At 50.1% G+C, this 19,692-nt stretch overlaps 10 protein-coding genes across 10 annotated transcripts; 4 read left to right on the top strand and 6 right to left on the bottom strand.

Moving 5' to 3' along the window:
- The first annotated feature begins 649 nt into the window (after positions 1-649).
- On the top strand, positions 650-3,024 carry trm44 (tRNA (uracil) methyltransferase). Its single transcript, XM_032083755.1, has one exon. The coding sequence runs from the start codon at positions 813-815 to the stop codon at positions 2,718-2,720; it is 1,908 nt and encodes a 635-aa protein (XP_031935889.1). The 5' UTR covers positions 650-812; the 3' UTR covers positions 2,721-3,024.
- Position 3,025: 1 nt separating this feature from the next.
- BDV37DRAFT_26517 (CorA family magnesium transporter) lies at positions 3,026-5,470 on the bottom strand. Its single transcript, XM_032083752.1, has 3 exons — positions 4,693-5,470; positions 3,991-4,619; positions 3,026-3,927 (listed from the first exon to the last, which is right to left on the bottom strand). The coding sequence occupies exons 1-3, from the start codon at positions 5,251-5,253 to the stop codon at positions 3,369-3,371; spliced, it is 1,749 nt and encodes a 582-aa protein (XP_031935888.1). The 5' UTR covers positions 5,254-5,470; the 3' UTR covers positions 3,026-3,368.
- Positions 5,471-8,041, bottom strand: BDV37DRAFT_26516 (WASP family protein). The gene is made up of 3 exons (XM_032083747.1): positions 7,682-8,041; positions 5,773-7,597; positions 5,471-5,719 (listed from the first exon to the last, which is right to left on the bottom strand). Exons 1-3 carry the CDS (start codon positions 7,889-7,891, stop codon positions 5,688-5,690), a joined length of 2,067 nt encoding a protein of 688 aa, XP_031935887.1. The 5' UTR covers positions 7,892-8,041; the 3' UTR covers positions 5,471-5,687.
- Positions 8,042-8,878: 837 nt separating this feature from the next.
- Positions 8,879-9,118, top strand: BDV37DRAFT_288405 (uncharacterized protein; the record flags this gene model as incomplete). The annotated part of the gene is made up of 2 exons (XM_032088267.1): positions 8,879-9,002; positions 9,057-9,118. 2 exons carry the CDS (start codon positions 8,879-8,881, stop codon positions 9,116-9,118), a joined length of 186 nt encoding a protein of 61 aa, XP_031935886.1.
- A 344-nt stretch (positions 9,119-9,462) lies between these two features.
- BDV37DRAFT_26428 (ssDNA endodeoxyribonuclease RAD1) lies at positions 9,463-12,900 on the top strand. The gene is made up of 5 exons (XM_032083653.1): positions 9,463-10,049; positions 10,108-10,159; positions 10,210-10,686; positions 10,747-11,842; positions 11,901-12,900. The coding sequence occupies exons 1-5, from the start codon at positions 9,806-9,808 to the stop codon at positions 12,825-12,827; spliced, it is 2,796 nt and encodes a 931-aa protein (XP_031935885.1). The 5' UTR covers positions 9,463-9,805; the 3' UTR covers positions 12,828-12,900.
- BDV37DRAFT_26480 (uncharacterized protein) lies at positions 12,900-13,387 on the bottom strand. Its single transcript, XM_032083713.1, has 2 exons — positions 13,195-13,387; positions 12,900-13,127 (listed from the first exon to the last, which is right to left on the bottom strand). The coding sequence occupies exons 1-2, from the start codon at positions 13,298-13,300 to the stop codon at positions 12,973-12,975; spliced, it is 261 nt and encodes an 86-aa protein (XP_031935884.1). The 5' UTR covers positions 13,301-13,387; the 3' UTR covers positions 12,900-12,972.
- On the bottom strand, positions 13,331-14,420 carry BDV37DRAFT_26441 (translation initiation complex factor eIF1A). Its single transcript, XM_032083668.1, has 2 exons — positions 14,120-14,420; positions 13,331-13,904 (listed from the first exon to the last, which is right to left on the bottom strand). The coding sequence occupies exons 1-2, from the start codon at positions 14,138-14,140 to the stop codon at positions 13,476-13,478; spliced, it is 450 nt and encodes a 149-aa protein (XP_031935883.1). The 5' UTR covers positions 14,141-14,420; the 3' UTR covers positions 13,331-13,475.
- BDV37DRAFT_263076 (uncharacterized protein) lies at positions 14,250-15,227 on the bottom strand. The gene has a single exon (XM_032083507.1). It carries the CDS (start codon positions 14,714-14,716, stop codon positions 14,393-14,395), a length of 324 nt encoding a protein of 107 aa, XP_031935882.1. The 5' UTR covers positions 14,717-15,227; the 3' UTR covers positions 14,250-14,392.
- Positions 15,228-15,511: 284 nt separating this feature from the next.
- Positions 15,512-17,373, top strand: BDV37DRAFT_26424 (putative chitin biosynthesis protein (Chs5)). The gene is made up of 2 exons (XM_032083649.1): positions 15,512-15,727; positions 15,886-17,373. The coding sequence occupies exons 1-2, from the start codon at positions 15,656-15,658 to the stop codon at positions 17,107-17,109; spliced, it is 1,296 nt and encodes a 431-aa protein (XP_031935881.1). The 5' UTR covers positions 15,512-15,655; the 3' UTR covers positions 17,110-17,373.
- A 296-nt stretch (positions 17,374-17,669) lies between these two features.
- On the bottom strand, positions 17,670-19,353 carry BDV37DRAFT_26404 (putative aspartate transaminase). Its single transcript, XM_032083619.1, has 3 exons — positions 18,035-19,353; positions 17,859-17,964; positions 17,670-17,792 (listed from the first exon to the last, which is right to left on the bottom strand). The coding sequence occupies exons 1-3, from the start codon at positions 19,112-19,114 to the stop codon at positions 17,728-17,730; spliced, it is 1,251 nt and encodes a 416-aa protein (XP_031935880.1). The 5' UTR covers positions 19,115-19,353; the 3' UTR covers positions 17,670-17,727.
- Positions 19,354-19,692: the final 339 nt, after the last annotated feature.

Raw genomic sequence — 19,692 nt, 5'->3', positions numbered from 1 at the left:
CAGGAGTCCAGGACATTAGCCACTTGATGACACTGAAGGTCCTCCTTCCACGAAACCCTGACGGTGGGAGCTGAATCACAAAAGCAAATTCATGCAGAAGGTATAATCATTAGGTAAATGCATTTGGAGTGTGCCAATCATTGTAGCCTTGTGGAGTGTCGGAAATATCACAATTCTGAGTTGACATGCAATGCATCTTTCTCGTCATGGTGGCTCACTGGAATTGGCTGGCTGATTGCAAGGGCCGATGCAAGCAAGATAAACATCAGATAGCGTCTTCTCGCTAACTTTAATCTGTTATTAAATTTAAGTGCTTTAGAGAGTCAACCTGATTGCGTGGACAAAGAGTGATGATATTCTGTTCACATCTATACTAACCTTTCTGTGAGAGTTCAAGCTCACCGCTTTTCTATATCACATTTCAGGTCACGGTCTTTTCCATAGTGATTCTGACAGTTTGCCATATTCCTTGCATAACTACAAAGTGACTACCATTCACCATGGAGGGTGGATAGAGAGATAGTTTTGGAGTAGTTAACTAACTAGGGAATTATGTCTCTATATCCACTTCCATCATCGACATGACTAATCCAACTTCTAAGCGAAGGTGATGTCTCTAGCCAATCATGTCCTGATAAGATATTCTGTAGGAACGTTGATCAAAAAAGTAAGACTATAACCACTGACGCTTGTGGTATACCAACTATTACCCAGCCTTTATTCAAAAGAGTGGTCCATGAGGCGAAAACCAACAAATCGCTGCGTCTTAAATTCCAAAAGTCTATTTGTTCTACCACAAAAAACAGCACACAATGAAAAATCATAGAAATAAAACCGTCAGAGACGTGACAAAGCTCTCTGGAAAACCCTTACCCGAGACGCTTGAGCCATCGTCTATTCTGCAAAACACACCCACCGAAGAATGGGTGACATCCAAAGACTTGATAGAGGATGGACTCACGTCCAGCCCGGAGGCTATGAAAGATCTAACTATATATCTCCTGGGGAACATTAACATAAACTCCACACATCTGTTCCGAGCAGATATTCTCTACGACAGCCAGGGTGTCTTGAGTACGCCCCAGCAGAAGGAACTGTCATTTGCGCAGACGGGGAACACCAGCGTGGAAGCTACTGCGGACGCTGAAGACTGCGTAGAACCCATCGCGGCGAAAGAAGTCGCCGGGTTCAACTTAACCAGAACGGTGGTCCGGAGGCTGATTCCCAGAAACCCGAAGCTGGATCGGCCGTTAGAGCAAACCTGTCACTTCTATGAAGCGGACATAGCCCCCGTCAGCGAGGGTGCTACTCAGCAATCCCGGTTAAGGCGCTTCCTGGCCGTCTATATGCCGCATGTAGTGTCGAAGGAGGACATTCCTTTCTATCATCCCCTGCTTCGCTCTTTGGCCTACCTGTATGACTTTACCGACGACGCCACAGAGTCTACAGAAGCTGGATCAGGCTCCGGAGCATTATCGCTGCACTTCTTACCGTACCCAGAAGAAGCAATCCCCAACCGCCTAGAACGGACTCTACACTCCCTACTGAATACTCAGATCCGACTCGCCCGCAACACACGCCCCTCGGAAACCTCCGAAGGAGGCAACTACAACCCCAGCAAAGACAACGTAATCCCACAGCATCTAGTCCAAAACACATACTCCCGCCTCAAATTCAAGTACGCTAAAGACCTCTGTAGAGACTGGGTCGAAGACACGGAACCAACAAAGCACGTCTTCGAGGACCTGGCAATAACAGCCTTCCTCATCGAGCTATGGCGAAGCATGTACGGAGCCGTCCCCGCCGAAGAGCGAAACGAAGACGGGACCGAAAAGTACGACCCGAACTTCCCCGGCTTCGTGGACGTTGCATGCGGGAACGGCGTGCTCGTGTACGTCCTCCTCATGGAAGGCTACCGGGGCTGGGGCTTTGACGCCCGTCGGCGCAAAACATGGAAGATTCTCCCCGAGTTCGTGCAGGCTCGACTCAAGGAGGAGATCTATATCCCGAAGCCTTTTACCGATGCGTTGGTGGAGGCGGGCGGAGTGCCTGATCTGGGCGTCGAGACGCATGCGGGCTTGTTTGAGAAGGATACATTCATTATTTCGAACCATGCTGATGAGTTGACGGTCTGGACTCCCCTTATGGCTACCCTTGCGTGTCCGGAGTCGCCGTTACCGTTTATTGCGATTCCTTGTTGCTCGCATGCGCTTTCAGGGGCGAAGTATCGGTATCCTCCGCCTAAGGTGTCGAAGTCTGACCCTGATAAGAACTCCTCACAACATGAAGACGTTGATTCTGACCAACCGGCAACGGGCGACTTGAAGGCTCTCCGCAAGGCGAAACAAGAGGCCCAAACAGATGTGGGCTTCAACAAATCCATGTACGGCTCCCTCACCATGAAGACAATAAGCGTTGCCGAGGAAATCGGATATGATGTAGAGAAGACGCTCCTTCGGATCCCTAGTACCCGCAACATGGGTGTAATAGGCGGCCGCAAGCGAGTGACGAAGGATTGGCGTGCGCGGAACCAACAACAGACTTCTGACTGCAACGGTGACGCAGTCATTGGGTCGGCTCTTGACAAAGCGATGGCAGCAGTTCAACGGGAATGCTCACGGGATGGGGGCGTGGAAGGCGCTGCTAATATATGGGCTGAGCGGGCCAAGGGCATTCACAAAGGACAGGGGGCGGGCAACCAGCGAGGACATTTAACTTAGTTTCTATATGATACTCAGGACACATCACACTTGGTCAATTTCCTTGCCACCATTCGGACTATATATCAGCCTCTGCGTTCCGTTTTCTATCAACGGGCGAATGCCATCGTCGCATAAGCGTGCAAGCTGTAACTATAACTGAGCAAGAAACGCTCGGTTGCTTGCGAAGCCCGAAGCCCGAACAAGACTTCTAAGACTTCCGTCTCCTTTCTTTCGCCACCCTTACTGGCATCGGTGGTGCTGCTCGAATGATGACGATAGGTCTGTGATTGTGTTAGAGGTATGGGGCAGCAGATAAGTCATGGTTTATAGTTTGTAGATTGAGTAGTGTTAATGTACATAGAGGTGAGCTTTCTCCAACGATCTAAATCTATGAACACATTATGAAATATTTGCTCCGAGAATTGCCGGAAATTCTATCAGTGAGAGAACACGTACTCTAGACACGTTAACACATTAGATCCTTGGAAGATGTTTGTGTCCAGGTGATATCAAACGAAAAGCAAGAAAACCACGCACCCAACACCCAAAAATGCGATAAATACGTCAGTTATAGAAAGTCATGGCCAATCACCAGCATCGAGTGACCGTGGCTGGCCAGAGGGAGACAAGGAGCTGGCATTGAAGATTGATAATGGTACCTATGCTCTACGCGGAGTCACCACCGGTGTTAGCAGCTGCCCCATGAGTTGCAGAATCACTGCTCTGCTTTGGTTGCGACCTAGTCGCATTCCTCAAAGCTGCTGCTCGCTGCGCAGTAGGTTCGGTGGCAGCAGATTTGGCAGCGGCCGCCGCAGCGCTGTCTTTCAAACGTCTGATTCTCTCGGCGCGACCTTCACCTGGAAGACTACCCCAGACCGGCTCAATAGAATCCGCTCGCCAGTTGGACCGGTGTGCCGTGAGTGCGCTGTTTCGAGTGGGAAGGGAGACCATCGGTGAACCACCCACGCCGGCCTCACCCCACATTCGGACACGCTGAAGCTTGCGCAGTTTCGCTAGCCCATATACGCAGACAACTGCGGTGATCGCAAAACATATAACGGAGACTCCTCCGAATCCGAAGTCGGACTCTTCAATGAAGTTCTTCAGGTTCATACCATATAGAGCAGAGAATAGAGTTCCTGTTGCAAGTCCAAGCGTGCCGATGCTAAACTTCAGATCGAGCAGCATGAGAGAGTTGCGATTGGCGTCGAGGATAGCTTTCACACTAAGCGGAAATTAGCGAGTCTGCACATAGGTAACTCTAGGTATAAGAAGAGCGACAACGTACACTTCTTCTGTATTCCGAATGCCGGTCACCAAGTTACCGCTTTCCTGAACGATTTCGTCACAAACCTTGTGGTACGACTCTAGAAGCATTTCAACTTCTTGATGGTCGTGCTCCTGTCTTTGAACGCCCTCTGCACGCTCAGTCAAGTACATCGCCGCTAAGTCATCGTCGGCTTCCAGCAAATCATCGATTGCATCCCGCACCAGTCGAGCTTTCTGCTCAAAACTACCCAGTTTCTTAGAGTAGATCAACAGATGCCTGAGTTTATCCCTATCGATATCCTCTTCCAAGGCCCGAAGCACGCGCACCACGGGCTCTCGAACACCATTAAACTCCTCCTCAAGACCGGTTGTGACGCTGATCAAAACAGCTTCGAGAGCGCGGAACTCGTAAGGCAGAGATTGGGCACCCTGCGATTGTTTCTGACGCAGCTTTCCTTCCAGGTCATATACAAACAGCGACTGCATATATGAATCGGTAGATCCGTAAGCATCAAAGACCAAAACCCGATCGGCCTTGATCAGGACACGAAGGTGTAGAAGGTTGATAAGGATAGCACTCGGTCGTACAAGAATGTGGGGCAAGGTCGAAGAGTCAATTTTGCGAAGGTCTCGAGGGAGGAGGCCATACTTTGTAGTCCGTTTAGCTTTGATGTTGTGCAAAGTAAAATCGCAACCGTTCAGTAGAGGGACAGTTACCAACCTTTGCGATAAGTTCACTCTTCCTGAACTCTCCATTGACCAGTGTAACATTGCCGTTGTTATCGAACTCAGTGCATCGCAATCGCAGCTCGTTGGAAGCCTTTGCCGCTAATCCACGTCCAAAATTCAAGCCCTCTGTTCCCTCATCGACCAATGCAGGACCGCCGGTGCGGTTCAGTTTGGATTCTGCGGCCACTTTGCTACGTCTTAGATCAAATAGCCTGCGAAGTAAAGGGCGACTCTTCGTGTGTGTAGCCCGCGAAAACACAGTGATGGGAGGCGGGGATTGATCCAGCGTAGCTCGACATCGCGGCGAACCACGGCTTCTAGAAATGGTTGGAAGGTTTGTCTGTAACGTGGCGCGACATTGTAGCGGCGTAATATAGGCCCAGCTGGATGCATTTCTCAATGCAGGCATACGCGATGGCTGGTTATGAACTCGCGGCTTTCGAGAAGTTCCGCATGCCGATGTAAAGACATAGGTATTCTCTGACTGGGAGCGCAGGTATCGGAGAAGCGACGCTGAAGGAACTGCCGGTTTCAAAGGTGGCGGGGATAGCATTTCGGACTTGTCTAGATCAACAAGTCACCATCGAAATACTACCGTACTACCGTCTCGTTCTCCCTCTGTCCGATCCGCAGTATTGCTCGGCGGCTCTCTTTTTTTCCTACATGGAGTTGCGCCGCGCGGACCATCCCGGGTCAATGATGTTCCGTACTATATCTCCAACTACAACAAATATTTCTTCTACTTCTGCTTTCTTCGCAAGGGAGTCAGATATTTGCTTGTCGGATCATCCCAGACTATTGCAAGACATTGCTTTTGCTACATGAAGGAGCCTTTTTAGCGGGAAAACCCCAACCGACATCTGCTGAATTGAAGAATAATGCTGAATATTGAGATGAAGAACGCTGCAATATGTAGGTATCAAACGAAACTAGACCGGTCTAACCCACAGCAACATATGAAGCAAAGATAAGAAGTAGCCACCAAGCTTACCAATCATCGTCGTCGTCCTTTTCATCATCTGTACTCTAGATTAGTACGCATCATCAATCAATAGGCAAATAATGAACCTACCGCTACCGCTAACTTTCTGCTTTCTCTTGTCCAGAGCGGCTTTAAGCGCGCCTGCCATACCACCCTGAGCAGCACCGCCCCCTGTTGAAGCTGCGGATGATTCGTTGGCAGACCCAGGAACCATCGCCGCGCTACGATCCTTCTTGTCGGTGTCTTTGACCTTCCGCAAGCCTCCGCCACCCTTGCCTCCGGATGCCCTAATGGCAGCCATAAGGTCGTCTCTCCCACCAGCAGGTGTGGGCAAAGGTGGGGCTGCTCCACCTGCAGGGGGAGGAGGAGGCGGAGGAGCACCAGCTGCAGGAGGTGGTGGTGGCGGCGGAGCTCCGCCAGCTGGCGCTGGGGGTGGAGGGGGAGGGGGGGCTAAGGGGCCTCTGCCGGGCGGAGGGGGAGGCGGAGGTATGCCCGAAGATGGGGGTGGTGGTGGCGGCGGAGGAGCTGGAGGGCTTCTGCTTGATGATGGAGGAGGTGGTGGCGGCGGAGGAGGAGGAGCAGCTACGCTCGACGTGGGAGGGGGAGGGGGAGGAGGCACAGAAGGACTTGGGCTTGATGAAGGGTGCGGCGGAGGCGGTGGAGGCGGCGGAGGAACGCTTGATGAAGTCGGTGGTGGTGGTGGTGGAGGGGGCACCGCGCTAGATGCAGGTGGAGGAGGCGTGGGCCGGGAAGCAGCTGGCACAGGCGGAGGAGGAGGTTGGCTGGCCGGACTTCTCGGGGGTGGTGGGGGAGGTGCTGGCGTTGATCCCTGGCCATGGGGCACTTTGGGAGGAAGCTGTGGCGGTACCGCAGGGCTTGACGAGCGGGGAGGTGGCCGTGGCGGTGGCCCTGGAGGCGCTGGGTTACGGCTGGGTGGTGCTGGAGGAGCGGACACCTTTCGCTCTCCTTGGAAAGGTGGAGGCACCCCAAACCGGGGTTGACTATCATCCATAGGAGTCTTTGGAGGTCGTGGTGGGGGAGGAGGCCCAGGATTCGCGCCCGATAATGCTCGTTGTCGGCCGGGAAGAGGGGGCCCATTGCTGTGCGCAAATTTGCCAGCATCTGCAATTGGAGGCGGCGCTCGGAATCTGGGCCGGGGCGGGGATGGTTCGCGAGTGGATGCAGGCGACTCTTCCTCTGCTTCAGCACGAGTTCTCCGTGATGGCGGAGGTGGTGGCGGAGCGCCTCGCCGACTACCCGTACTATTACCTGTATGTTGCGGGCTTATAGAACTCGACTTAGGGGCAGGGGGCGCCGATGGAGGAGGCGGAGGGGGAGCTTTGCCCCTTTTATCCTCAGCTGGAGACGGAGCAGAATCGACCCCGTTGCTTTGTTTCTGCTCAATATATGCCTTGATAAAGTCCGAATTCTCCGCGATTTGGTCTTCCGTGATGCCCATCTGCAAGAGTTCGTCCAGAAGACCTTTCCATGACGGATCACTGGTGTCGAAGGGCAAGGGCTTGCGCGGAGGGCTGCTGGGTGGGGGAGGTGCGACTTGAATGGAGGGCGCAGGAGGTTCTGTATGTGCTACTGGTGGAGGCGCATTTGACCCCGATGTTGACCGATGGCCTAGCAGGCTACCGAAAATCGACCGTCCTACGCCGTGTTTACCATTTGCTATGGGAGCAGGGCCTTGACCACGAGTGGATGCGAAAGGTGTCTGCCGGGTTTCTTTGCTCACATTTTTCTCCCGCTCTTGCATTTTCTTGATGAACGTTTTAGCTTCCTTCTCGTCAGCAAAGGATAAACCAGCGGCACACTCTTCCAGCTCAAACGTGTGAAAGAATGTTCGGTCTTGGTTATAGGGGAAATTATCGTAGATCTCCTGGTCCCAGATAACACCTCGTCCAGCGGGCTGTGGCTCGGAATGAACGGAATCATCAGCAATCTGGGGGAAAAAAAAAGTCAAGGGGCCATCAAGACAGACACAGTTACTCACCGATACATCCACCAGCTTCAACCAGAAGGTCCGCCCGACTAAATCATTCGCCAGGACGACGGCACCCTGTAGACCTGTGTATGTCCATTTTTGAGGATCCGGGTAGGCCACATATAATCGCGCAACAGCTACAGCGTGGATCTTGTTCGCCGGTTTGGGGACAGTCCTCTTGACGGTTTCTTTGTCGGCGTCACTGAGGATAGATGGCATGACGGACCGCGAAGAGCTAGTTCAAGAATACCGGAAACGGAATTAGAGGTTATACAGCGCCGTAAATGTTTCTTAAGGAACTTCTCGATAACGCATTGCAGGAGTTGGTGAAGTTGCTCCAGGCAGAAGTGTAAAAATGCACTCGACTTCCAGACACGGATAATCGCTGATGCGGCCAAGAACAAACTCGAGCTGGAGAGGAGGGGCAATTTCTCCGGGTGTTCGATCAAGACTTAAGAAGATTGACTGTGGGTGAGTTTGAGAGGCGGAACCGGGGGCGTACGCGAGTAATTCGTATGCCTATGGGTAGTTGAACTGTTGGCTGTTGGGAGAAATCAGCCTTGAGGGGAAGTCAGAGAAGAGGTCAAGTAGCAGAAAGAGGGAGAGAGGCACACTACCACTAATGCTGCCGCTAAGTTTCTACTACAGTGCCACTAACTCCATTTCCGGTCCCACTTCAGGCCCGAGTGGGGAACTCGGAGAGAATGTAGGGCATTACTATCTAAACATAAGGTATGGATTCTTAATTCTTCTTCCTGGACTACAATTCTGGCCATCTCTACTGACTGGTTGATGCCAACTGGAAAGGCTATACCCAAAGAAAATAGTTGAACTTGTAGTGACCTATTGCGCTCGTAATTTATTTGATCGCCAGTCCTTCTTTCCATTATTTAGTCGTTACAGCCATGACCACGAGTTCAATATTCCCGAACCTGTCAGGTTTGAGAGTAGATCAATTCTGGAATAGTCCGTATGTCGCGGCCTTTTTGTTCATGAAATTAAATTCAATGTCAGGTGGTTGATTTCCAATCGACGTCATCCCGTTTCCTCTCCAAAGCTCCTTCTATTTAAATCCCATTCGTACCAACACAACTCTGCACCATCTTCAGATAAATTAATCATAGAGCTTCTTCTTGCTTGACTACTCGTTCCACTCTGTATTGCAATAGAAGATTATTCACTAGGTTACATACACCTCGCTCCAAGATGCCGGTCATTCCTTCAGACACCACCAATTTCCCATCAACAGCCAGCAATAGCTCCAACCAGAATGAATCGCAGAAGGCCACTGCTCAGGACCATCTGTCTAAAGGACCACAAATCCCGGACAGTATGTACCGTGATATCTTTGGTAGATCCTTGGCAGTTTAACTGACAGCCGCAGATATGCCACCCAAAGCTTCCCGGGAGGAAATCGAAGCACGCAAGAAAGAGCTGAACAAATAAATCAGAATTCTCAAGGATGGCCATGATGGAAACTTCATATCATGAATTATGAAAAATGTAGCGGAAATGTTATTTAGGACTGTTACTTGTCTGGTTTATGCTATGCAATGAATTTTGTAGGTAGCAATTTCATATGTATAATTTGTCAGATTCAAAGACTATAGTAACTAGTACTCGTCCTAGAATGAATGACATCAGTTCATGGCCATGCCAATTACTATTCTCCAGTACAGAGTATAATCACGTCCATTGACCAGCATACTACTAGTAGTGCAATGATGTACATACTACTAGTACTTGGTTTTCTTCAGACGCTTAATTACATCATAGGCACGTGATTTCGTGTTCACTTTGCTCCTCATGGCGCGACAAGGACATGTCTTTTTCGCGTTAAGAGGCTCCTCATGCCGCCGGAACGTACAAATGTCCCGGTGAAGCTGTCCTTGCCGTTGGTAAGTGCTCTGGTTTTTTTGCACATATACATCGGAGGTTCTTTTGGTATGACTGACAGCATCAAATCCAGCAATATCAGCAGGACATCTTCACCGAACTGCGCACCGAGGATGAATTGGTCATCCTTGCCCGGGGCCTTGGGCTACTGCGCTTAGTGACTAATCTCTTACATTTTTATGATGCTGCAGGGAATAATCTAGTCTTGGTAGTGGGTGCTGATGATCGAGAGAATGAATGGATCGGCGAAGGTATGTCAAAAGGCTCTCCAGCTTATCCATAGTGCCTCGAGTAGGATATGCCGACGCTAATAGCCAAACAGCACTGGCAGAACACTATGCCATTAGCAAAACCCCCTTTGCCAGAGGACTCAAGGTAATCAACACCGAGAGAGCCTCAGTTTCCATGAGGGAGAGGATCTATGCCGAAGGTGGTATCCTGAGTGTAACATCCAGGATACTGGTTGTAGATCTACTATCAAGTATGTCTACGGAGTAGCTTTCTATGCGATAGCAGGCACCTGATATTTACTTTAACAGAGCTTCTCGATCCTGAAAAGATCACAGGAATGGTTGTGCTTCATGCTGACAAGTAAGGCCCTACTCTAGACTTCTCGTAGATATTTACTCATCACCTTCCAGGATCATGGCAACTTCAACTGAAGCTTTCATCATTCGAATATTTCGACAAATCAACAAAAATGGGTTCCTAAAAGCATTTTCCGACTCCCCCGAACCATTCACTACAGGGTTCGCACCCTTAGCTAATTCTATGCGCAATCTTTTCCTTCGCAAAGCCTCGTTATGGCCGCGATTCCATGTTACTGTTGCCGAGTCCCTCGAAGGTCACAGAAAAGCCGAGGTCATCGAGCTTGAGGTTCCGATGAGCGACAAGATGCGTGAAATGCAGAATGCAGTCCTTGAATGTGTGGAAATATGCATCGGAGAACTGAAGAAAGCCAACACTGGCCTGGACATGGCAGACTGGACCTTGGACAGCGCTCTGCATAGGAGCTTTGACATCATGATCAGACGGCAGTTGGATCCTATATGGCATCGGGTGACGTTCAGGACCAGGCAGATTGTTAGCGATTTGAGCGATCTTAGGGCGATTCTCCAGTGAGTCCAGTAGCGACCCCTCATCCGCTAAGCATCGTATAACCACTAACTTACCATCAGTGCGTTACTGACGTACGATTCTGTGTCATTTGTCAAATATCTGGATACTATTGTAACTGCGCATTCTCCTCCCCCTGGGTCCACAAGGCATAACTATTCACCATGGCTGTTCCTTGATGCAGCTCATGTTCTGTTCCAGACTGCTAGGTCTAGAGCATATCAAGGAAAAATAAGCAGTGAAGTGGCTCGCTCATCATTGAATTCGTTCCCTACTAGTCTTCAACCTGTCTTAGAAGAACAGCCCAAGTGGGAAGTCCTGGCAGAAGTGCTGGAGGAGATAGAAAACGATGCGTACCTCAATCCAGTCAATGTGGACGAGTCGAACAGTACAATTTTGATCATGTGTACCGACCAACGAACTTGCCGACAGCTCCGGGAATATCTGGGGACAATGCATGCTCATGTAAATGACGAAAATGAAGACGACAAAGACATTGGTGACATCACCAGGAAGGGCTCCGCGCAGGTCATGATGCGTAGGAGACTGCGGGACTATCTCAATTGGAAGATATCTCTGTCTAATGTGACGAAGAATTTATCTTCGAAGCCAACAAATGACGAGTCCCAGGCTGGGAAAAGCCAAGACTCACCTGGATCATCCACTCAACAAGGACGAGCCCCTCCAAACAAGCGACGCCGGGTCCGTGGCGGAGGTGCTGTTACATCTGCCTCTGGCCGCGTACCGAATAGCAGTGTACAAACAGATGTTGAATTGCCTGGCCAAGTCTCGAACTTACTGGAAGAGATCCAACCCACGGAAGTCGAGGAGGTCCAGAAGGAGGAGATCATAATTGACGATCTGGATGATATGGAAGATTTCTATGAGCTATGCGACATGGATGATTTAATCATGATACACCCCTACGATGGTGACATGGACGAGCACATATTGGAAGAAGTGCGGCCGCGGTACATCATTATGTACGAACCCGATTCGGCGTTCATCCGACGAGTGGAAGTCTATCGCAGCTCTCATGTTGGGCGAAACGTGCGAGTGTACTTTATGTACTACGGAGGATCTGTCGAAGAGCAGCGGTATCTTAGCGCAGTCCGACGTGAGAAAGACTCCTTCACAAAGCTCATCAAAGAGAAAGGCGTAAGTTGACCACATGCAACTACTTCTAGGAAACTGTCTACTAACATGATACACACAGAATATGGCTGTCGCTCTCACACATGACAAGGGCTTCGAAGACCCTCAAGAACAGTTCCTGCGCACTGTTAATACACGTATTGCTGGAGGCGGGCGGCTCGCCGCAACAGCGTCGCCTCCTCGAGTCGTGGTGGACGTACGAGAGTTTAGAAGCGCTCTTCCATCTCTACTACACGGTAATAACATGATCATTGTCCCATGCCAGCTAACAGTGGGAGACTATATTCTTACCCCGGATATCTGTGTTGAGCGAAAATCAATTCGTGACTTGATCACTTCCCTCAAAAATGGCCGTCTCTACAACCAAGCAGAGACGATGCTTCAGCATTACAAGAACCCTCTTCTTCTGATTGAGTTTGACCAGAACAAGTCGTTTACCTTCGATGCATTCGCGTCCGCAACAACACCAGGAACGACTTTCCTAACAGATTATGGGTTCTCTTCTTCCGGAACTGCGACCACAACCTTGTCTGGTAGCAGTTCGCTCGTTAATCCCTCCAGCCCGAAGTCCGCTCAACACCTCCTCGTCCTTCTCACTCTCGCATTTCCTCGCTTAAAGGTCATTTGGTCATCCTCTCCTTACCAGACTGCGGAGATCTTCGCGGAACTCAAGAAGAACAACCCGGAGCCAGACCCTATCCGAGCAGTTCAGATCGGACTAGACATGGACATTGCACCTGGCTCCGAATCCAGTAATGTCATGGCTGCAGCTGGTATAGAGCACCGTACCTTCAATCTCCTTCCTCAGGATATGCTCAGAGCCGTTCCGGGTGTGACACCGAGTGTCCTAGAACGGCTTATCCTTGATACGGGCAATATCTCGGAGATCGCTAATATGGATGTTGAGCAATTGGATCCTCTTGTGGGAACAGAAGCCGCGCGCAAGATCGTCAACTTCTTCCGGAAGAGTGTGTTCGATGAAAGCTAACCTGCATCTACTGTCTACTAGCTTGCGAAGTCCAGCTACTGAAGAGCTAGTTGATGGCTACATTTAGAGTATATAAATAGGTCTTCAAAACATAACTTTTGTATGTCCAGACTTTTTGTATTCTCGTAACCTTGTCATGAATCTATCATCCAAGTTTTAAATTAAAAGGAACGAAGTGGCAAGAGGGAACAGACAAAAGAATTGCCAACACGAAACACGCTGAGTACAGTCGGTCTCTTGATACGCGTCGCAACCAATTCTCTGCGAAAATTCGAGGTTGTCCCTCATGATAAAAACGATCTATTGGCCAAAAAGCCAATCGAATTATCATGTAGAACTCCAAGAATTTTCTACCCATGATTCATACCCTGACTTTTGGAAGGAGCACTGGGGCAGTGGTAGGTCCCCAAGCGAAGCGGGAAGGCAGCAGCCCCTAGACCTTTCTGGTCTCCTTCCCAGGAAACAGATGGCATAATGATAAAACCAACCGTCAAGCTCCTGCCTGACGCAAGAAAGACCTTTCACAGAAGGAAGCCTGTCGGGTTTCCCAGAAAGGAAATAGCTTGGCTTTGAGAAAGAGAAAAGAGGGGCTGGCGAACAGGATCCCCAGTAGCTCTCGCAGGGCTGAATCCAAAGGGATGAAGGTTTTTAGAGCTCGTCGACATCGATCTCCTTCTCGTCTTCGCTCTCGCGGTCCTCGTCGAACTCGACGTTGTCCTCGAAGCCTTCGTGGCCGTAGGTATCGGTCTCGTTGATCTTGGCGTGTTCGGGCAGCTCACCGTAGGCCTTGAGACTTCTGGCCTCATCGGCAGTGTACTTCATGATAACGTCGCCCTTTTCGTCCTGGTAATCACGGAGAGAGAGAAGGATGATATCACCCTGGTTGATCCAGACCTTCTTCCTGAGCTTGCCACGAATGTGCGCCAGACGCTTCTCGCCATCGAAGCACAGCGCCTCGAGACGGCCGTTTCCAAGCATCTTCACAACCTGGGCATACTCCTGGCCTTCTTCCTTGAACACGAGTTCACGCTTCTCGTTGTCGTTCTCGTTCTTTCCACGACGACGGTTCTTACCGCCCTGTACATATGTTGTTAGCCTGTGCTCTGTGTAAATATTCTCAAGTTAAACGCTTCCGCAATCTTAAGGCATCTCAGCTGCCCAAAAGTCACCTCCCAGGCACGGGGGGTGGCGATTTGGGAGTTGTTATGGCACCGACTAAAGCACCCACAAAAGAGGCAGAGAAAAGTCTAACACAGCGGGGGCGATTTGTTTCAGGAAAATCCTGTTCTTACCTTTCCCTTATTCTTGGGCATGACGGAAATTCGCTAACCGCGATAACTTTCCACTCGATGCAATATCAGATGGACTGATATAAAAAAGAGGAAGTGGTATATGTCCCAAAGGACCAAGAGTGGTGAAAGTGGGGGAAGTGTCGAGTAGGCGGGAAGTAATTTCGACGCTTTTCTGAATATATAATCGGTGGGGGGCCGGTGGCGTGGCGGCCTGAGTCATGCCTAAGGCTGGCCACAGGGGTCGACCAATGAAAATTGGCTACTGTTACCGCCTCAAATGTTTCTTTTGGCAGAAAAATAAATGGAAATCGTCCGATTTAGGTCGAATTTGATGAATCGAGCTCCATGAAGAAAGAGCCTACGTCTTTTCTGCCTCTTACCTCTTTGATATTTGATTTCTTGAAAGGTTTCTGACACATATACCTGCGCGCTACCTCCCACCACTGCTAGAATAACTGGTTTCGTCTTGCTAAACAATGAAGGGAAGGTGACACCGTCTAGCGTCAGTGCCCTAGGTCCCAGTCTCATCTTTTCTAGCCACAAAGGCAAGGCTCTTTCTTGACTACCTGGTCGACTTAGACATGAAGTTTCTCGCATCAACAAAGCAGTTTACTCTGCGGTATGTTCCGAAACATGTCATATCTCCTATCGCTTCCCGGTACTTAGCTTCTCCGATCAATCCTATCCGGTTCAAAATTCAACATTTATATGCCACCCGTGATCGGACTACATTATGGTGGAGAGTATCTTCACAACATCTACAGCAGCAAAGGCGAGTGGTCCGGTCATGGTGTGCACGGAGGGTCCGAATAGCGTTTCAGCGCGCGTTGAAAGAGCGTGGCTTTGATACTGAAGGCAGAAGGATAAGGCCAAGCTCTGATGAAAGTGCCGCGCTATCAGAAGGAAATAGTGACAATTTGGTAGGGTCAATCGACATCCTTGTCCGCCCGCAGTGTGTCCAAGAAGATTATGCCACGGTCCAGGCGGATATGAATTCTCTTGTCGATTCCTTGATACAGCACAGGAACAAGGGAGATCACCCAAAATCGCTGCGGAACGAGGGCGTCAAGGTGTCAATTAAGAATTCTCAAAGAAAGAATAGTACTAGTAATTAATCTAATAAGTGTATATATGTCGTCGTCGTTGTGTGACGTTAGTATAGTTATCAACTGTATCATATCCGCATTCTCCGAGTGCACTGAAGACAATAATTGCTTCAGATGTGGTAACGCAGATCTATCCTTTGGGAGCAATTTTGAGTCTCCTAATAGAAAACACGATTGAATAAACAAGATTAGTGGAGGGCATTCCCCATATGTACAAGGAACTCGGAGATATAACGCGCGGCACTGCCTCCTTGGCATATTCGCTAACTCGCCGATCCTCTCGGGGCCTGGAAGCAAGAAGACAACAACGGACTAGAGCAGTTGTAGCACTAACCTCGCAAGATAGCAACCAACCCTTTCTTATTGTCTACTATTCTTTGTCTTTTATGCGCTATCGATAATCGATTAATTCCTTTTCTTATCCTCCAAGATGCTGGTCTCCTTGACAGTTGGCAAGGTAGACGCTGGAGTCGCCGTCCTCTTGACACAGGATAACCGGCTGGTAAGTCGTCCCCTCTCTTACTGCAATTGATGCGACTGTTTCACCCCTTCAAGGCCTCTCGATCCTTGACTCATCTATTCAACCATGAAACAACATCACTGGATCTGCGACAGTTCTAATACTTGTCCCTTTCGCAAGTGCTAACCCACCAATTACAGATCGAGTTTCCCTCTGTCCTCCTCCCTAACAACATCACATCCGGCAGCATCGTCGACATCACAGTAGCGCGCAATCATTCCGCCGAAGAAGCCAGTGCCACCGGATTCCAAAGTCTCCAGAAAAGCATCCTCAACACATACGGTGTCAAGACTCCCACTCCGCCGGTCCTGCGACTCCGCAACGCAACCCAAACCTCACTAGTACTGGAGTGGGATCCGATCGACCTGGCCACAGCATCTCTGAAATCCCTCTCACTCTATCGCAATGGCTCCAAAGCCGGATCCATCCCGCGACCCCTCGAGACACGCTCCACCAAGATCAGCGGACTGGCAATTCACACCGAATACACCTTCCACTTAGTCCTGCGCACAACTGCCGGCACATACCAGTCGGAGAAGCTGACATGTCGGACGCACAAGATGACCGATCTCTCCGGTATCACAGTTACGGCGGGTGTTTTGCCGGAACAGCAGAAGGAGGCACTCGGTGCCGCGCTGGATCGCATCGGCGGCAAGCTGATTGATACAGTCCGCATTGATACGACTCACTTCGTGTGCACGGAGGGAAGAGGCCCGCTGTGGGAGAAGGCAGTTGAGATGAATATTCCTGTCGTGACGCCGGAATGGGTGGATGCCTGTGAGGCTGAGGGCACTATCGTGAGTGTCCGTGGCTACTACCTGAATGCCGACCCCAAGGCTAGACAGCTGGGTCCTATTCATGCGTCGACGCAACATCAGCGTACCATGTCCACTATGACTGCCAATACACAGAATCATATCCAGTCCCAGTCCCAGTCGAGACTGAGCCTCCAGCCTCAACCGACGCGAGAGAGACAGGAGTCTCTCGCTGAACCGCCGGTTACTCCGTTCCCCGGGGCCGGCATGAGTGGTCAACCGAAGGCCGAGGACTCAGAAGGACCTTCGGATGATGAAGATGAACAGCCTCCTCCGCCTCCTCCCAAGGATGAGGATGAAGCTGCAGAGTCCCCGTCCCCGGAGCCGACTACTAATGGTCATGCCGAGCAAAATGGGGAGGCTGATGTTACGGAAACAGCAGTTTCATCTGACAAAGAGGACAAGGCTGATAGTGAAGAGAAGGAAGACGATGCAGAAGAGAAACCAGAGGAGAAACCAGAGGAAACAAAAGAAGAGCCATTGGGCGATGAGGTGAAGAAGGGCAAGGGAAAAGAAAGCGAAGGGGACTTCAATGAAGTCCCTCTTTAATGGGTCCATGTGAGCGTTTTCCTTATGTCTCTTTTCCTTGTTTTCTTTTTCCTTTCCTTTTCTTCTTCTTATCCTGTTCAAGACTTTGAATTCATCGAAGCCTGTAATTGTATAGCCAGTATGCTAGTAGATGAATCTCTCGCGGCACGACGTTTCCTAATGCATGCCTTCTTTATACTTCCCACATCTTACCCCTTGCCGCACTCTTGTGGCATGCTTGTATTATAGAGGTAGCTTCCAATGGTTCAATTATTTACCTGATATTATAAAGTTCTCTGTATTACATAGTAGGGTTTGTGTAATGATCTCATCATAAAACTTCCATAATCATTCGAAATGTCATATATAAATCTAATCAAGATGTACATCTATCTTGTCATGCACACTCCAGTACACGTACATCAAAACTATTTGACAACGCCCTCTGGCATGGAAGGACCTCTCCCGACCTTCACCTAAAATGCAAAGCAAAGATTGCCAACTATTGCGCCGATATGCTTTGAAACTTCATATGTACGACAAAGGTACGTTAGATATGTACTGAGCCTCGCTTGTGTTTTTCTTCTTTAGTTTAGTGACTTCGTTCCTCGTTGTAATCATCAGCATGATAATGCATGCTTAGTTGACGTTGCGGACAACGTCGTTAATAGCCTGAGCTACGTAGGTGACGTTCTTCTCGCTCACTGTGTGGAATTGGTTTATTAGTTAAGGACATTTTCCTTGTGCAGTGGATGAAATCAATGACTTACGGCCGCTGATGGAGGCTCTGCCGGATTTGAGAAGGTAGATGTGATATTTGTCCTTCAAGGCGTACACTTGAGAGGGGGTCAGACCGGTGTAGGAGAACATTCCATTCTGGGAGGAGAGAAGGTTAGTCTTAGCTTGGAATGCTACTGGACGTGGTGATGGGTAGTTTGTTTATTACCTGTTCAACGATGTGTCTCCATGTTCCGGGGGTCTCGAGTTTGATGAGCTCATTGTACAGGGCTTGTCTCATGGTCCTGATACGGGAGCTCATGACCTGCAGATCTTCATGCCACTGGGCAGTGAGTTCATCATCAGTCAGGACCTTCTTAACGATGCTGCATCCGCCGGTGGGACCCATGGAGTATTCTCCACGGATGAAGTGACAGAGGTTGTTGACGACGATGTCGCGGAGGTTCTGGGCACCGTCGTTCAGGACGTAGTGGAATGCACCGACACGCTGGCCATACAGACCAAAGTTCTTCGAGAAGCTCTGGGCAACGCACATTTCCATCTGGGGCTTCTCATTAAGAAAGTACCGGACAGCCCAGGCGTCCTCGTCGGCAGAACCGGAGGCGAAGCCCTGGTATGCAGAGTCGAAGAAGGGGAAGAGCTTCTTACGCTCGCACAGGTCGGCAATAGCCTTCCATTGCTCCTTGTTGGGGTCAAGACCGGTGGGGTTATGAGCGCAGGCATGGAGGAGGATGACATCTCCTTGCTGGGCGTCGGCTTCGAGGGTAGACATCATGCCTTCGAAGTCGAAGGAACGGGTGGCGGCCTTGTAGTACGGGTAGGTCTTCCGGGGGACGCCAGCGAGCTCCCAGATGGTCAGATGGTTGGCCCAGGATGGGTTGGAGAGCCAGACATTCTTGGGCTTCATAAGGTGTGAGAGGAAGACAGCACCGAGGTGGTTGGCACCGGTACCTGCGACAGCCTGGACAGAGCCAATGCGGCCCTTGGTCGCCTTGACCTTGTCGGAGGTGTCTTTCGCGTCGAAGCCGAACATCAGGTCTCGAGCCAGCTCGAGGAAGGGGATGTCACCTTCGATAGCGGTATATTCATGTCTGAAGAGGTTGTCGTCGGCAAGTAGGCGCTTCTCTGCCTCGCGGACGACGGGCAGCGGCCATGGCTTGCCATCGTCTGTACGGTAGACACCCACACCGAGACTGACCTTCTTCGGGTAGTCGTCGTTGGCGTAGGCACGGTTCAAGGCGAAGATCTCATCCGCCGGCACCGGGGCCAAGGTGCTTAGAACAGTCATGGTGCTTATGACGTTGTATAGTAGTCGAGGAAGTTCACTCAATTGATCTCTCCTGGGGGAGTATTGCGATTGCGGAGGAAGGGGGTCACAAAAGGAAAAGAGTGGAGAAGCTGCTGCTTAGATATGGAAGACGAGGTCACTGAAGACTTGTCTATACTGCCAGAATAAGTAATCAAATTACAGAAATGGTTTTCTGCATGACTCAATGGCTAGTGTGATGTATTAGTAGTGGCATAGGCCCGATATCGCCGGCCTAGTTATCCGCTAACATTAAATATTGCCTCTGTTTCAATTTTTTTTTTTAGTCTAATTATTTGCCGTCGCAGGCGGGCTACAATACCCGACGGAAAAACACGCTTAGCGATGGATAGTTCCTGCATTGTGGGCCGTTCCATGGGGATAAAGTAGGAAAACGCTCCCTGACTGGTCGAGGGCGATGTATCCTTTTGGTAGATGTTCAATGATGACGGGGCTGAGATCACACGCATCTTTGGAAGGGTTGGACGTAGAGGTGCATATGACCTTGGACGAGGTTATTTTCTTGCCCTAGAGGTGAAAGTAAGGGAGATGTCACCTGT

The sequence above is a fragment of the Aspergillus pseudonomiae genome, assembly GCF_009193645.1.
Source record: "Aspergillus pseudonomiae strain CBS 119388 unplaced genomic scaffold BDV37scaffold_117, whole genome shotgun sequence".
Taxonomy (NCBI): Eukaryota; Fungi; Ascomycota; class Eurotiomycetes; order Eurotiales; family Aspergillaceae; genus Aspergillus; species Aspergillus pseudonomiae.
This window is presented reverse-complemented; position numbering and strand designations above follow the sequence as displayed.